The 17,689-nt window shown below is 48.4% G+C and overlaps 1 protein-coding gene and 1 pseudogene across 1 annotated transcript in view; one reads left to right on the plus strand and one right to left on the minus strand.

The window, feature by feature from the left end:
- The window catches only part of FLVCR2 (FLVCR heme transporter 2), a 63,212-nt gene that overhangs the window by 40,797 nt on the left and 4,726 nt on the right, over window positions 1–17,689 (plus strand). The window contains exons 4-9 of the mRNA XM_004262258.4: window positions 2,949–3,016; window positions 4,215–4,318; window positions 14,820–14,930; window positions 15,748–15,853; window positions 16,004–16,115; window positions 16,694–16,749. Of these exons, the coding sequence (XP_004262306.1) occupies window positions 2,949–3,016; window positions 4,215–4,318; window positions 14,820–14,930; window positions 15,748–15,853; window positions 16,004–16,115; window positions 16,694–16,749 (557 nt within the window). The remainder of the gene's footprint in view (window positions 1–2,948; window positions 3,017–4,214; window positions 4,319–14,819; window positions 14,931–15,747; window positions 15,854–16,003; window positions 16,116–16,693; window positions 16,750–17,689) is intronic.
- On the minus strand, window positions 12,485–13,310 carry LOC101287838 (ras-related protein Rab-15-like; annotated as a pseudogene).

Below are 17,689 nucleotides of genomic sequence, written 5' to 3' on the forward strand. Positions count from 1 at the left end.
GTGGACTTGTGCCATTTAACTGTGTCTGGCAACCTTTGGCAATATGGGAGGGACATCTAGATTCAAGAGAGAGAGTCAGAATTTCTAATTCCTTTAAGGTTGGACTGTAGAAAGAATTGGAAAGAATGGTAGCCTTCCAGGATGAACCCCTGCCCCCTCCACATCCTCCCTACCTTAGCCCTGATTCCGTCTCCTGTCTGGCTGGGAGCAGGGGATGGTGATTGGTAAACCAAACTAGTCTAGCAGAGCCAGTAGGTCTCAAACTTTGAGCCTTATCAGAATTACCTGGAGGGCTTGTTCAAACACATTGCCTGAGGAGCCCCACTCCCAGTGTCTACAGCAGGAGGTCTGGGTGGGGTCAGGATTTGCATTTCTAACAAGCTGCCAGGGAGGCTGATCTGGAAGTGATTTCTCTAAACCTTTAAGCCTCAGAGCTGCTCAGCCTCAATAGCCTGGGTTAGCCTGATCAGGACTGTTTCTCTCCACATTTTTCAGGGTCAGGAAAGTGCTGGTGTTTGACGTGGGGTGTTTTTTCGCCCAGTCCTCCTGGATAATTTCGCAGTCTCCTGAGGATTCTGCCCTCCCTGTTCATTCCAGGTGGGCACAAGCTGAGCTTGGCCTCGTGTATGCCCTGGCCCCTGGCCCTGTTGGGCTGAGGGGCAGGAAGGGGGCTGAGTTCATCCTCCTCCCTGCACGCTTCTTCCCCACACCCGCCCGCAGTTCAGGAATGTGACTCCTTGTGGGCTCTCTTGACCCAGGAATGGAATTTCCAAGTGGCTGGGTGTGTGGTATGAAGGTGCGGCCGGTATGCTTGTTGGGTGAGAAGTTGCCGAGAGTCTCAGAGTCCTCCTGACCATGAGTGTGGCAGTTGCAGTCACATCTGGTCACACTTCTGGGTTTGCCGACTGACTGTTGGCCCTGTGCCCCTCAGCAGGTGGCATTGAGCTCAACCTTGTTGCATCCCTGAGGTGACCTGCTGGGAGAGGCTGGGGCACGAAATTGCCAGTAACCTGAGCTGGGGAAATCACTGAGGATCAGATCTGTAAGGATATGAAATCAACGGTTTAAGATGGAGGACCTGGAGTCCATAGTCTGGGTTTGAATCGAACCCTGCCTCTTACTACCCGTGTGATGGTGGGAAGGGCAAACCAAACTCCCTTCCCCATTTTGCAGGAGAATTTGACCTTCACTTAACTTTGTATCTCATTCCCCTGGGAACCTGACAAAGGGAGTAAGTCAACTGCGTTTAGGCAACATTGCTTCTGATAAGAAAGACCTATTGTGATATAAATGACTGCAGGTGGACTGGGTGATCTTCTTACCCCTGTTGGGAAACCATTCTTTGTGCTTCTCTGAGCACAGTGACCCTTTCCACTGGCCTGTCCTTTATGGAGATCCTGGTAGCTATGCCTGTGGATGAGTCAGCAATAGTGGCTCCTGGGAGGGGTTAAGCCAGGGTTGGGTGCCATGCCCACCTTTCTCTGCACTGAGCTGTCACCTCGGGGGCAAAAGAGAATAGCTTCTGAATGGCTCTATGGACTGGGGTTCTGTGGACTGGCTCCAGTGAAGAGGAGCTCCTGCGGCTGCCCTGTCTATGAACTGTGTCCTCTCTTACATGCTGCTAAGTGGACCTAATGCCAGGTGTGCCAGTGGTAGTTGTGTGAGCCTCAAAATTAGTTAAAATTAAAAAGACTCCTGGTGGGCCTTCCAGAGTGACCTCTGTATTTGTTTTTAAAATCTGTGTGCATTTTTCTTACCTGCAAAATGGGAATGAGAATATTAGGTACTTTCTAGGATTGTTATGAAGATCGTAAGGTGTTTAGATTGTAAGGTGCCTAGTACATGAGTGTATGCTACTGCCATCACCACCACCACCACCACTACCACCATCACTACCATCATCACCACCATCACCACTACCACCATCACCATCATCACCACTACCACCATCACTACCATCATCACCACCATCACCACTGCCACCATCACCATCATCATCACCATCACCACCAGCACCATCATCACCACCATCACCACTACCACCAGCACCATCACCACCACCATCACCACTACCACTACCACCATCACTACCACCATCACCACTACCACCATCACTACCACCATCACCATCACCACTACCACCATCACTACCATCATCACCACCATCACCACCATCACCACCATCACCACTACCACCAGCACCAGCACCACCACCAGCACCACTACCACCAGCACCATCACCACCAACATCACCACCATCACCACCATCATTAATAAGGGAAGGCAGAAGGCCCTTCTCCTCTGGATCAGTTTCAGTCTCATCTTAGTCACTAAGTCACTGTACGGCTTTTGACAAACAACCTCATCTTCTAAGGACACAGATTCTTACAGTATATGCTAGGTGCTCCATTTGTTTCTTGGATGAATCGATAAATTAGGAGAGTCAACTAAATGCTCTTTAGGGTCTTTTATGGTTTTGAATATAAGATTTTGTGTGATGTTGAATCTGAGAAAAAAGTTGGAGGGATGTGGAAAGAGGTGAGAATCTACCTGCAGAGGGAGTGTTGTCAGGGGTCAGAGGTCTGGAGCATTCTGGTGAGGGGGGACAGGTCATCAGGAGGAGGTGGAAGGGGTCCAGTACTTCTGCTGGCCCCTTAGGTCAGGTCAGCGCTTAAGAGGAATGTAGATGGCTCTGACCTGGGAGTAATACTTTCTGGAGCCTGTGTTTCCAGGACAGGGATAAAGGGATGAGAGGGCAGTGGTGTGTGGCTAAGAAGAGGTTCAAATGGTTAGTTTTGGTTGTTTTGGAGTATTTCTTCTTTGAAACATTACCTCCAGTGGCAACAAGGATGAGGATTTCTGACCTCCCTCACCACTGTGGGGAGAAGCCAGCAATGACCCCAACAGGAGAATGACCCTAATGCTGTGTTTCTCCCTCCCTCCTTCAGGTCTGAATGCTGGTGCTTTTTATGCCTTGTCCACTCTGCTGAATCGCATGGTGATCTTGCACTACCCGGTAAGGGTGTTCCCTCAGCTTGCTGGGCCCTGAGAGAAGGAGGTTTCTAGTCTGTCTGGGCAGGAGCTGGGGTGGCAGCGTGGTACGGTGTGTGCTCCTGAGATTTGGAGGGAGGCGGCCCTGGGTCTCAGCCCCAGCTCCGGTGGCCCTCAGCTGTGTAATAAGCTGGTTAGTGTCTTTGAGCTCTCATTCTCTTTTCTGTAAAGGAAGCCTAATTACTTACTGAAAGATTGATTTTAGGGTTAGAAAGTAAATAATAAGGTTTATATATGTAAAGCGCATAGCATGGTGCCTGGCAACACAGTAGGTAAACATATATACAGTAGAATCACATATGAAATAGATTAAGTTGTGAAATGTGGGCAAGGTTCAATTTTAACGTCTTATTTACCCAGCAGAAAGCATGTTTCAAATGTTTCCAGAACCAGCGAGGGCTGGATACTGGGAATGGAACACTGAGTAACCTGGAGTCGGGATCCCGGGTCCAGCCCTCTTTTGAAAGGTTAAGGCTCTCACGCTTGTGGGAGGGGTGAGCCACTGTGACTGAGCGTTCCAGTGTTGGAGGTTGACAGGTCTGAGTTCAAATCCTGCCTCTGCTCTTAATAAAGGCCTCATGACCTTGGGCTAGTAGGTTATTTTCACTGTGCCTCAGTGTCTTCATCTGTAAAATGGAGAATATTGATTAACCTTCTGGTGGGGAATTAGGAGAATTAAATGAGATGATGATATAAAATCATCAGCATGGTGTCTGGCTTTGAATAAACGCTCAAAAATATATAATTATTATCTTCCTATCTCTTCAACAGTGATAACTGAAAAAACCTAAGTATGGAATGTTTGGATATACATAATTCAGTTTTTCCATCTGTGAAATGGGAATAATGGTAAAGGTTTGCTATAAGGATTACATTTTTAAAAATCCATCTAAAAGTGGTTTCTAAGGAGAGAATTTGGTTCACCCCAGCATCCAGTATCATGCACACACATCCAGGGTTATATTATGTTGGGAGGAGCAATTATTCTAGGATTCTCTCTCCACTGGCAGCTTCTTACAGGCCATCTTGTCCTGATACTTTCTGAGAATTGGCTCTAATGAAGCCGGAGTTACTTGCCTTTGCCCCTTTGCCTTCTGCTGACTGCGCCCTGTCAGATATCTTGTCCCATCACTGAGCAGTCACTGGGGCTGTGGTTTCCCCAGGGCGAAGAACTGAATGCTGGAAGAATCGGCCTGACCATCGTCATTGCAGGAATGCTTGGGGCTATGATCTCAGGCCTCTGGCTGGATAGGACCAAAACCTACAAGTAAGTGACTCTTCCTCTTGGACTGAATCGGGGACCCCTGTCTTGAAATGACATATTCATTAGCAACACTGCTCCAAAGATGTGGGTGTGGCAGCTGGGGGTCTGAGTGGTCAAGCGGGGAGTTCAAATATATCTTCTCTGAGCCTCAGTTTCCCCATTTATAAAATGAGGGAAGCAATGCCTGCCCTGTGGGGCTCATAGGAAGATTAGAGATAGGGGACATGAGGCCTGTCAGAGTTCCATCCCCCAAGTAGCTTGTGGAAGAAGCAGAGGAAGGAGAAAATAAATGTGGAAAAGCATCAACAGTCGGACAGTTTGTGGAAACTCCACGGAGTGGGGACGAGGAGGTGGTTCCTCTGCCCTGTTCCCATTGCTCCCTCGTGGACCGCATGGGGTTAACCAAGGTGCTCTGTGCTTCCAACAATTTACAGTGTCATCTTGCAATTGCTTCCACTTCATTGGTAAGTATTACGACATGCTTTAGTCCTGATTGCCCAGTGCATTCCTAAGAGCCACGAAGATTTTAGTGGATGTGAGGCTAATCCAGGACGCTTACTAAAAATACAGATTCCTGGGCCCTACCCTCATGGATGCCAATTCAGTAGGGGAATCTGCGTTTATAAAAAAAACTAAAAATAGAACTACCATACGACCCAGCAATCCCACTACTGGGCATACACCCTGAGAAAACCATAATTCAAAAACAGTCATGTACCAAAATGTTCATTGCAGCTCTATTTACAATAGCCAGGACATGGAAGCAACCTAAGTGTCCATCATCGGATGAATGGATAAAGAAGATGTGGCACATATATACAATGGAATATTACTCAGCCATAAAAAGAAACGAAATTTAGATATTTGTAGTAAGGTGGATGGACCTAGAGTCAGTCATACAGAGTGAAGTAAGTCAGAAAGAGAAAAACAAATACCGTATGCTAACACATATATATGGAATCTAAGGAAAAAAAAAAAAGGTCATGAAGAACCTAGGGGTAAGACGGGAATAAAGACACAAACCTACTAGAGAATGGACTTGAGGATATCGGGAGGGGGAAGGGTAAGCTGTGACAAAGTGAGAGAGTGGCATGGACATATATACACTACCAAACGTAAAATACATAGCTAGTGGGAAGCAGCCGCATAGCACAGGGAGATCAGCTCCATGCTTTGTGTCCACCTAGAGGGGTGGGATAGGGAGGGTGGGAGGGAGGGAGATGCAAGAGGTAAGAGATATGGGAACATATGTATATGTATAACTGATTCACTTTGTTACAAAGCAGAAACTAGCACACCATTGTAAAGCGATTATACGCCAATAAAGATGTTAAAAAAAAAAAAAAATCAACCCGGATGCCTCAATTCAGTAGCCAGCCTTGGGGGAAATGCTCTGGAAACAGAGGCCCAACTTGTGTCTTTCCTGTGCTCCGCATGCACTGGGCACTCAATTAATGTTGGCCAGTAGGGCAGCTGCCAGGCCAGGGTTGTCCTGCTCTGGGGCAGATCAACATTCTGGGCTGCTTTGTCAAAGCCTCCAAAGTTCCCAGTGTCTGGAGGCAACAGACAGTGGCAGACCTGTTCTCTGCCACACAGATACGCTTCTGTGAGGCTCTGGTCAGACCAGGGCTCTCTCTGTCTGTCTTTGTCAAAGGCCAACCCTGGGGATGTGGCTGCCTGGCTGGACACAACGAGGAGCCCAGCTGGGCTTAATTACTGCTGGTGAAGCTGGGCTGATGTCTTGTCTTTGCCATATGTCAGTTTTTTGCTTTGGGTAGTGAGGACTGGCCACTCCCGAACCAGGATACAGCAGCGTCCCCTTTTCTGGGCTTGCTGTGTGGCAGGAGAAGGGAGAGATTGGAATGTTACCTGGGCGGGGATGTGGGCAGCCAGATGATTCAGGTGAACTAGAAAATATGGTGAAAATACAGTGAAAGGGCTGGGGAGGACACTGCAGAATCCTGCTGCCACCAGTTCCTAGTGTCACATGATGTCTGCATCCTGCAGTCAGCATGGGACAGTCTTCTCCCTGCTCTACTACTTAGGCAGAGAAAGGGCGAGAGAGCTCTGTCATCTGGTCATTTTGGTGCCAGTTCCCTTTTCCCTGAGCCTCCCAGATTTGTCCTGTTTGGTTTGGAGGCTGGAAATTGGATGGTCAGGTCCCTTTATCTCTGGCTGAGACTACAGTTTTGTAGACAGGCTAGTGGTTTAAGAAGAAGCTATATGTAAACAAATATGGGAAAGATGAGCTTGTGGGGTCAGTGAGGGAGATGGGTGTCCATGGAGTTGGGTTCTGCAGAGGGGGAGGGACTGGATGTGGGGAGCAGGGGGAGGAGGGATGAAGCTCCTCTGCCCTCAGCAGCTGCTTTGAGGACCCAGGAGGGAAGGGCGTCCTCCAGAGGCTGTTGGTCTTTCCCACAGCAGCCCCATCCTGTGTTAGTATTCCTGTGTGTGGGAGTAGAGGGAGCACAGGTTTCAAATCCCACCTCTGGATTCGAATCTTAGCTGTGCACTTCCTGGGCAGGTGACTTTGGACAAGTAACTTGACTGGTCTGAGCTCAGTTTCCTCATTTGTCATATTAGGGAGAGTCATACATCTCTTTTTTTCCTACCAGTTTTGTTGAGATATAATTGACACACAGCATTGTATAAGTTTGAGGTATACAGCATAATGATTTGATTTACATACAGCATGAAATGATTGTCGCGATAAGTTTAGTGAACATCCATCATATATAGATACGAAATTAAAGAAATAGAAAAAATTTTCATAATGAGGACCCTTAGGATTTAATCTCAGCAACTTGCGTGTATAACATACAGCAGTGTTCATTATATTTATCGTATTGTACATTACATCCCTAGTACTTACTTATCTTATAACTGGAAGTTTGTACATTTTGACTGCTTTCGTCCAATTCTCCCTCCCCCTACCCTATCCCCACCTCTGGTAACCACAAATCTGGTCTCTTTTTCTATGAGTTTGCATGCTTGTTTGTGTTTGAAGTATTATTGACCTACTACACTATGTTAGTTCCTATACACAACATAGAGATTTGATGTTTCTATACATTTCAAAACGATCCCCAAGATAAATCTAACTTGCATCTGTCACCATACAAGGAGGTTACATAGTTATTGACTGTATTCCCCACACCATACATTTCATTCCTTTGACTCATTTATTTTCTAACTGAAAGTTTGTACCTCTTGATCTCTCTCACCTGTTTCTTTCCTCTCCCCCATTCCCTCCCCTCTGGCAACCATCTGTTTGTTCTCTGTAACTCTGTTTCTGTTTTGTTTGTTCATTTGTTTTGCTTTTTAGATTCCACATATAAATGATATTATATAGTATTTGTCTTTCTCTGTCTAAATTATTTCACTTAGCATAATATCATCTAGGTCCATACATGTCGTTGCAAATGGCAAGATTTCATTCTTTTTTATGGCTGAAATATATGTATATGTACCCACATCTTCTTTATTCATTTGTCTGTTGATGGGCACTTAGGTTGCTCCCATATCTTGGCTATTGTACATAATGCTACAGTGGATATAGGGGTAGTACATATATCTTTTTGAATTAGTGTTTTCATTTTCTTGGGATAAATGCTCAGGAGTGAAACTGCTGGATCATCTGGGTGTTCTATTTTAAAATTTTTCTGAGGAATCGTCGTACTGTTTTCCATAGTGGCTGCACCAATTTATATTCCCACCAGCAGTTCACGAGGGTTCCCTTTTTCATGTACTTGTTGGCCATCTGTATGTCTTCTTTGGGAAAATGTCTATTCAGATCCTCTGCCCCCTTTTTAATTGGGTTGTTTGTTTTTTGATGTTGAGTTGTATTAGTTCTTCGTATATCTTGGATTTTAACCCCTTATCAGATATGTCTTCTCCCATTCAGTAGCTGACCTTTTAATTTTGTTGATAGTTTCCTTTGCTGTGCAAAAGCTTTTTAGTTTGATGTAGTCCCATTTGTTTGTTTTTTGCTTCTGTTTCCCTTGCCTGAGGAGATATATCAAAAAAAATTACTAAGACTGATGTCAAACAGTATACTGCCTATATTTTCTTCTAGAATTTTTGTGGTTTCAGGTCTTAAATTAAATTTAAGTCTAATCCATTTTGACTTTATTTTTCTGCATGGTGTGAGAGAGTAGTTGAGTTTGATTCTTTTGTGTATAGCCATCCAGTTTTCCCAACACCACTTATTGAAGAGTCTGTCTTTTCCCCATTGTATGTTCTTGCCTCCTTTGTCGTAGGTTAATTGCTCACATAAATGTGGGTTCATTTTTGAATCGCTATTCAGTTCCATTGATCTGTGTGTCTGTTTTGTGCCAGTACCATACTGTTTTGATTACTATAGCTTTATAGTATAGTTTGAAATCTGGGCAAACTGATACCTCTAGTTTTGTTCTACTTCCTCAAGATTGTTTTGGCTATTTCGGGTCTTTTGTATTTCCATACAAATTTTAGAATTATTTGTTCTAATTCTGTGAAAAATTTCATTAGTGTTTTGATAGGAATTGCATTGAATCTGCTGATTGCCTTGGATTACGTTGTTTATTTGAGATTTTTTTGTTTGTTTGTTTCCTGAGACAGGCTTGTGTCACTATAAACTTGCTTCTTAGAACTGCTTTTCCTGTGTCCCATATATTTAATTAATTAATTAATTAATTATTTTGACTTGAAATATTCTTTATTTTGTAAACATCTGTGTTTAAAATAGATGAACCCTGCTCACAATTCATATGCTGGACCCAAGACACAGCACACAAAGTTCACAGGGAGATGGTGGGGCTCAGGAGCAGGTGGAGTGCCTGGGGCTGTGCCGAGTCTGAAGACAACAGGTGCAAAGGTGGTGAGGAGTCAACAGGCAGGTGCACCTGCTCAACAGTCTAAGGCCAGGTCCCAGGCTACCTCCGGGACTGGAGAAGTTTAGGGGTGAGAGGCTGACTCTGGTACCTCATGAGCATAGCTGTACCCTAAAATCCCACCCCCTCTTCTGCCCCATACTTCTCCCCAGCTGTGGCCCTTATGGATGGGGCTTCTCAGGTCATAGAATCCTAACCCCAAGTGTTCCCTTCCAGAACCCGTAGGGTACAGTAAAAATATAGTCCCTCTTCCCCGAGGGGGCTAGGAGAGAAAGGCAATGGTGCTCGGCCAGATCTTCAGGGAAAGCAGTGACACTGACCACAGGTTGGAGCCAATGGCCAGTATAACTTCCACTCCCTCGAGTCCCTGGCTGAGGGCACACTGAGGGTTGGCACTGCTGACCTCCCCACCCCAGAGTGATGCTGCATGTTTTAACACCTGAGGAGTTAGTCCTCAAGGAAACATCCTCAGCTCTGGTCGTGACTTCGTCCTAAAGAGTCAGCTCTTTACATTTCTCATTAGCTGACGATTTATAACTATTCCTGCCTTCCTTTTCCTTCAACTATGATAACTCATCCCCCATTCCTTCATCCTGAGCTACTCTCTCCTGCTCTCTCCTGATTTGATAAGAGTCAGAAGAAAAGGTTTGGTGATTTCATCCCCCACGCTTTTTTTCAGAGGAGTAAGGAAGTGGGGCTCTTAATTCTTCACGTGTGTGTCCTGGATTTTAGTCTTTAATTAGTGAATGTTCGACGCCCAGTTTTGTTTTCGCTCCAGCGCCAGCCATGCAACGCAGCTTAAGACTGATCCTCCTCCCTAGGCTTCTCCCATCTTGGGAAGGTGGGGAGGAACCCTACTAGGGCTGGTAACTGACTTGTTCCCTCCTTAAAGGGCCTCCTGCAAACGACTATTGGACCATATGGGGTTAAAGAAACTTCTTCCTGAAACAAAGGGCCCTGGAGGAGGGAGTCCGCTTCCCTCCACCTGTAGCCACAGTGCAGTTGGCAAACCCTCAGGCCTCTGACTCAGGAGCTGAGGAACAAGATGAGCGCTTGGTCTTGAAGGCTGAAGGGAACAGCACAAGCGTTCCCACCCAGGGCTCGCCTGCTTTCTGCCCGTGAGCCCCCTGCCCTTCTCCCACGAACTTTGGGTCTCGGGAGAGCCTTGAGAGCGGAAGGCTGGGCTCGGTGAAAGACCACCAGCGTGGTTCTGTCACCTCTCACCTGCCGGGGCGGTGGGGAGGTGCCCATCTTACATAAGAAGTGGAAGATTGCTTTTGCTATTCGGGGTCTTTTGTGTTTCCATACAAATTGTGAAATTTTTTGTTCTAGTTCTGTGAAAAATGCCAGTGGTAGTTTGGTAAGGATTGCGTTGAATCTGTTAGATGGCTTTGGGTAGTAGAGTCATTTTCACAATGTGGATTCTTCCAATCCAAGAACATGGTATATCTCTCCGTCTGTTTGTATCATCTTTAATTTCTTTCATCAGTGTCGTATAGTTTTCTGCATACAGGTCTTTTGTCTCCTTAGGTAGGTTTATTCCTAGGTATTTTATTCTTTTTGGTGCTGTGGTAAGTGGGAGTGTTTCCTTAATTTCTCTTTCAGATTTTTCATCATTAGTGTATAGGGATGCAAGAGACTTATGTGCATTAATTTTGTATCCTGCTACTTTACCAAATTCATTATTAGCTGTACTAGAACTACCATACGACCCAGCAATCCCACTACTGGGCATATACCCTGAGAAAACCATAATTCAAAAACAGTCATGTACCACTATGTTCATTGCAGCTCTATTTACAATAGCCAGGACATGGAAGCAACCTAAGTGTCCATCAACAGATGAATGGATAAAGAAGATGTGGCACATATATACAATGGAATATTACTCAGCCATAAAAAGAAACAAAATTGAGTTGTTTGTAGTGAGGTGGATGGACCTAGAGTCTGTCATACAGAGTGAAGTAAGTCAGAAAGAAAAAAACAAATACTGTATGCTAACACATATATATGGAACCTAAAAAAAGATGGTCATGAAGAACCTAGGGGCAGGATGGGAATAAAGACGCAGACCTACTAGAGAATGGACTTGAGGACATGGGGAAGGGGAAGGGTAAGCTGGGACAAAGTGAGAGAGTGGCATGGACATATATACACTACCAAATGTAAAACCAATAGCTAGTGGGAAGCAGCCGCATAGCACAGGGAGATCAGCTCAGTGCTTTGTGACAACCTAGAGGGGTGGGAGGGAGGGAGACGCAAGAGGGAAGAGATATGGGGATATATGTATATGTATAGCTGATTCACTTTGTTATAAAGCAGAAACTAACACACCATTGTAAAGCAATTATACTCCAATAAAGATGTTAAAAAAAAAAAAAAGAAAAGGACGATGGGGCCCAGGAATCCCTGCTGCTGCTGAATTCCCCCCTGGTTTGCAAACTGCTGTCCCGGCTCTTAACCTGGTATATAGGAGCTGGCCCTTCATTTCCAAACACTCCCCTTCCTGGAGTGTGTGGTTGGCCCCAGGGCTCTCCTTGCCCCTGCAGTGCCCTCAGGCCTTGGTCCATATCTTTACATTCGGGAGCCCGGGGGCAGGGAGAAATAGAGTACGTGCTGCAGGGCAGGTAGAGAATGGAGGTTACTTCTCATCCCTGCCACCCCTCATCATTTTTTTTCTTCTCTGAAGCTCAGTTCCCCCAAGAGGCAGGAGGGCAGGCAGCCAAGTGCAGGGGAAGCTGGGGACGGGGCGGGGTGGTGGTGGTGGTAGGACAGCCCCAGGCATGGGGACCACCAGTTTGGGCTTTCCTTCCTCTCATCTTTCCCCGGTCACTGGGGAGGCAGGTCCATGGCACAAGAAGGGGCAGTGGGGAGGAGAGGACTGGAAGAATTTCCCACAAAGCGGGGTGGGGCTTCTCCCAGAGCAGAGCAGGGAACGTGCCCCTGGGCCTGAGTCCATTCCCTCAGCCCGGCAAAGAGGGAGGAATTGAAAGGTGCTGTACCAGCAGCCACAGGGGACATGTGTGGGGCCGGGGGAGGGCTTTGATAGGAACACAGCAGAGGGGAAGGGACAGAAAGAGAGGTGGGAAGAAGCGAGGAGAAGTGGAGAGGAGACCAGATGCACTGAGAGAAGGAACCTCCAGTGGCCTTGACTCCGGACTGGGCCACCGCCTGGGACCTCGGGGTAGTGGAGGCGGTGCTCGTAGTATATCCGGGGCTCGAGGCAGGCCTGTGGCTGGGGAAACAGGCTGGAGGGGGCCATCCCGGGGGGAGGGTGGAGGGGGTCGAGGCTGCTCGGACAGGACAGAGGAGCTGCTCCCCGGAGCCAGGCAGGAGGAGGAGCAGCGGCCGAGATTCCACAGGGTCACCCGAAGGAGAAGAGACGCAGGGCAAAGCCCAGGCTCCCTGTGTGCCCGTGTGCCCGCAGCCCTCCTGCGGGGAGAGGGGACTGTGCGGGGTGGGGGCGCTCCACGCAAGATGCTTAGCACCAGCAGGTTTTCGAAGAGTTCTCCGGGCCCTCGGGTTTGCCCTCATCCTCCTCCAGCTCTGCCAAGGCCAACTCATCGTTGGCGGCTGTCCGCAGACCTTCCAGCTCCCTCCTGTGGGCCTGCAGCACCAGCTCCGTCAGGCGCGCGAAGGACTCTTTAATGTGGAGGCTGGTGCAGCACTTGCTTCATAGAAGTCCATGCCGTACTCTTCGGCCAGCCGCTGCCCTTGCTCGCTTCCCACCTGCCGTTTCTGCTCTTCATCAGCCTTATTCCCTCTAAGGGTCTTCTGGACACCTTCTGGTGCATTCTCATCCACATCACTGACCCACTTCATGATGTGCTGGCAAGAGCGCTCACTGCTAATGTCGCAGACTAAAAATATTCCCTGGGCCCGTCGATAGTACTGCTTTGTGATGGTCTGCTATCTCTCCTGCCCTGCTGTGTCCCAAATCTGTATCCGCACTTTGATGCCATCTACCTCTATGGTCTTTATCTTAAAGTCGACACCGATGGTGGAGATGTGCGAGGAGTGGAACTCTTTGTCGGTGAAGCCGCGCAGCAGGCAGGTCTTGCCTACCCCAGAGTCCCCGATCATTAGCAGCTGGAACAGCACATCGTACTGCTTCGCCATGGCTGGGCCGGAGGGGCTGTGGGCTGTGGGCAGGCGGGCGGCGGGCACATCCCCGCTCGGCCGGGGCCATCGCGGAGCGCGCGCGCCCGCCCGAGAACGGCGCCGGCGGCGAGAAGGAAGCGGGGTCGGCTCACGCCGCCTCGCCGCCGCTCGCTCGGTGCCCGGAAGCGTGTCCCATATATTTTAGATTGTTGTGTTTTTTATTAATTTGTCTCCAGGTGTTTTTAAAATTTCTTCTTTGATTTCTTCGGTGACCTGATGGTTGTTTAGTAGATAACTTTAGCCTCCGCGTGTTTGTGTTTTTGGCAGTTTTTGTAGTTGATTTCTGATCTCATAGTTTTGTGATTAGAAAAGATGCTTGCAGTTTTCTTAAATTAGTCATACTTTTCTTGCATGGCTTTTTAAGGGTTGAATGAAATAATAAACGCGTGTAGAGCACTTAGCAGACTCCCTGGCATCCAGTAAATGCAGTGTTAGTTTCACATAACCACAGTACACACCTGCTGGCAACCCCTCTGTGTTTCTGGCTTCAGCAGAGATGAGTGAGGGCTTTGAGCTTTCATAGTCTGAGTTCCCACGTTCGTGGCCAGAGCGCAGAAGGATGTGCAGAGTCCCTGCCCTCAGTCAGTAGGACAGAGAGGGATGCAGGTCCCAGTGCAGGAGTCAGGGCCGCAGCAGAGTCCTGAGTGGGCAACATGGGGGGAGAGGTGTGGGGAGGGGCACAAGTAGGGTGAGCCAGAAACAGAAACCAGCACGTTGCTGAGGGTCCTTCTGAGGGACCAACAAGGGGAAATGCAACTGGGCGTGGGCGGAGCTTTCTCACCTCAGCTTTGGAGTCAAGGACTTAGTTCAGGGCTGGAGAATGTTCTCTCTTAGTTGCCATGGTCATGAGCAGAGTAGTTCAGATTTAGCAGGAAAAACGGTGCTGGACGTGTGCAGGTGGCAACAGGAAGAATTCAACGATGACAGAGACTCTCACAGCCAGGGCTCTGCCCAGCATTGTCCTGGGGTCTGGGGCCAAAGCAGACAAGCAGAACGGGCTGGGGTCGTCTGCATGCCACTGCCGCCTGACCACAGTTGTTGTGTGTCCCGTTTGTTTTTTCAGTGGGGGAGGAGGAGAGGCAAGGGTTATGCCTTGTTGCTTGTGGGTAGGACGTGACAAGTCCAGGTGCAGCACGATCTTGTTGAGAGGGTTTTGCAGGAGAACACACGTGCCGCAAGATGACTTCATACTGTCCTGGTCTTACCCTTTGCAGCTCTGACCACAGTGTGATCATTGGTCCGATGTCCATCAACCTCATGGACAGAAAATTCTATGAGAGCAAATAGCTCACAGAAGTGGGCTTGGCACGCAGCACGTGCCCAATAGATAGAAGGTGGGACGGAGGGAGAGAGAGAGGAAGGAAGGAGGGAGGGAAGGAAGGAAGGAATGGAAGGAAGGGAGGGAGAGAGGGAGGGAAAGATCCTGTTAAAGTCCGCAGTATATGACTCAACTTCGTTGCCTCTGCTTGTAGGGAGACGACTTTGGTGGTCTATATCATGACTCTGGTGGGCATGGTGGTTTACACATTGACCTTGAACCTGGGACACCTGTGGGTAGTGTTCATCACGGCTGGTGCAATGGGGTAAGTTTCACCTCTAACCTGCTTAACTGGAAAGCTCCACCCATGGTTCCTGAGCTGCCAACATCCTAGGAAGCAATAGGTATCCCTCTGCTGCCTTCTCATTGACCTCCTGAAATGTGGAAATGGTGGCCAGAGGTCATGTTCACTTGTAACACTTTGAAAGCCCACCTGGGACTTCCAGGCCCATCCATGCTGTTGGGATGGACTGTGTCCTTCACAGATCTCTGGGAGGCTAGGAAATATATGGAGTCTTTATTAGCCCTGCTTGGGACAACATGGGCTCAGAGAAAGTACACAGGGCTGGGAATCAGAAAGTGTGGGTCCTGATCTCAGTATTGCTGTTGACTATCTATTAGACCACAGGCACCTCCCTTAATCACTCTGAGACTCAGTTTCTTCATCTGTAATTTAAGATGAGTGGCCTGCCTTGTGGAGTTGTTGGAAAGAATGAGAGAGATAGCGGATGTGAAAGCAGCAGGAAGTGTGGTGCAGGTGTAAGAGATCAGAGCTGGAATTTTCTAGACTTGATGTATGAGGAAGTGTAGGAAAGGGTACCTCTTCCACAGGGGTCTCTACTCAGCTTCACCTCCCACTTATTTTCCTGTGGGCAGTACGTGTGTGTGTGTGTGTGTGTGTGTGTGTGTGTGTGTGTGTGTGTGTAATGGCTGTGTAGGGGATGGCCTGATTTTCAAGGGCCTGGCATGTCTTGATGGGGAGAAAGAGACTAGGAAAAGGAGTTGTAGGGCAGGAGGTAGGCTCCCTTTTCTCCTCGTTCCGGAAGTTCTCCATCACCTTGTTTCTGTGATCTGGGCTTCAGCTTCTTTATGACTGGCTACCTCCCGCTGGGATTTGAGTTTGCTGTGGAGCTGACATACCCAGAATCAGAAGGCATGTCGTCTGGCCTCCTCAACGTGTCTGCCCAGGTAGGCCTTTCATTTCGTGGTGGCCCCAGAGCCCTGGCTCTTTGTTCCCTGCTGGGCTTGTCCGGTGCAGACACTACGTTATGGCAGCTCAGCTCCCCCGTGGGCTGGTTGGCTGGCCCCTTGTTTCCAGTCTTCTCTGTGCCTTTGCAGGTATTCGGGATCATCTTCACCATCTCCCAGGGCCAGATTATCGACAACTATGGAACCAGGCCTGGGAACATCTTCCTGTGTGCGTTCCTCACCCTTGGAGCAGTCCTCACTGGTGAGTCAGGGCCTCAGGACAACATGACGCTCTGACTGCTCATGGGTTTAGGCTGTTGGCAGTTTGGCACCCGGTGCCTCGATTGATCATACAGTTGGGCATTCCTGTGCAGCGGGGCAGACGAGAGGGCTTGTTAGAACGTCTTTGGGGAGGCATTAGCATATTTTGTTGGAGTGAGCTTGGGTTTTGGCCCCGAAAGACCCTTTTACGAATCCTAGACTGTGACACCGACCTCCATAGCTGTTTGACCTTGGGCAAGTGGACCCGCTTCTGGGAGCCCCACTTTCCTAATCTGTAGAATGGGGATTGTTGTGAGGATTGGAGCAGTGTGTGCAAACTCCCTGCAAATATCAGGGATCTATAAGTGAAGGGCACTGTCATCACTGGCTTCTGCCTGTCAGGGACAGCAGTGGTCCCCAGGCTTAGCAAGGCTGACTGAACCTCAGATCCCTGGAATATCTGAAGGAGATATTAGTGGCCCTTAGGAGAGTGAGGGCTCCCTCTCGTGGATGAACATGACCATTGCTCTGCTTGGTAACTGCCTCTTTTGCCCTTCCTTCTGCAATCCTGGACCTCAGCATTCATTCGGGCAGATCTCCGGAGGCAGAAAGCAAACAAAGAAACTCCTGAGAATGTGAGTATGTGGGGAGCTGCTGGGCTGAGATCCGGGTCCCGGCTTTGCTGAGGCTGCAGCAGCAGGGGTGGGGGGTGCTCCCAGAGTGACGGGTGGCTGTGAGAGCAACTCAGCATCACGCACGTGGAGACAAAGAGTTTCCTTGGGAGCTGCCTCAGCCCTGCTTTTCTGCTGCCCTGTCTGGGCTCTTCTCCTGCTTCCTTCCCTTCTCCTGGCCTCCCTGCTCTGGTCCCCGGAGCTCCTTACTGTGTCACAGTCTTCTGAGCAGCAGCCCCCCCACCCCGCCCACCGGATCCTGATACACGTCCTCAGGCCCTGGGTCATCTCCTTTCAGCCTGGGGTTGGTGACTGGAGAGGAAGGGTAACCACCTGGGGCCCCCCCATTCGGTCATGGTGGTGGTGGCCTCGAGACAGTGGCCCTCTGGGCATGTGACAGCCCCCCAGGCAGTGCCATGGGGATAGTGGGACCGGGGCCAATGGGTTGCCATCAGGGCTCTAAGAGGACAAGTCAGGAAGCAGGAGTTGATGGTCATGGAAGGAGAGAGGACCAGCAGTTTGATCTAGAACAGAAAAGTGTTTCCCATAGCTCTAATTGGCTGGGAAGTATTTTAACCAAAGTGTTAAGTGTCACATCTGAGCCAGGATGAAAGGAATTTCAGCTCAAAGAGCGTAGTAGGGTTTTCTTCAAAAACAGAACAAAACACCCAAAACTTATTACAGAGGTAATACATATTCTGTAAAAAAATACAGAAAGGTGTACAAAATTTAAAAGTCATCCTGTAATAGCGTCAGCTAGAGATGAGATGCTGTTTTTCTACATTTTCTTATGCATGTCTGTGTCCACGTATGATCTATACATATAGATATATGTTCGTATTTTTTAAACAAAAGTGGAATCTTGTTCTATGTGCCTTTTTACTTGTTGCGAGTGCTTTATCAG

The sequence above is a fragment of the Orcinus orca genome, chromosome 2 (assembly GCF_937001465.1).
Source record: "Orcinus orca chromosome 2, mOrcOrc1.1, whole genome shotgun sequence".
In the NCBI taxonomy this organism is placed as follows: Eukaryota; Metazoa; Chordata; class Mammalia; order Artiodactyla; family Delphinidae; genus Orcinus; species Orcinus orca.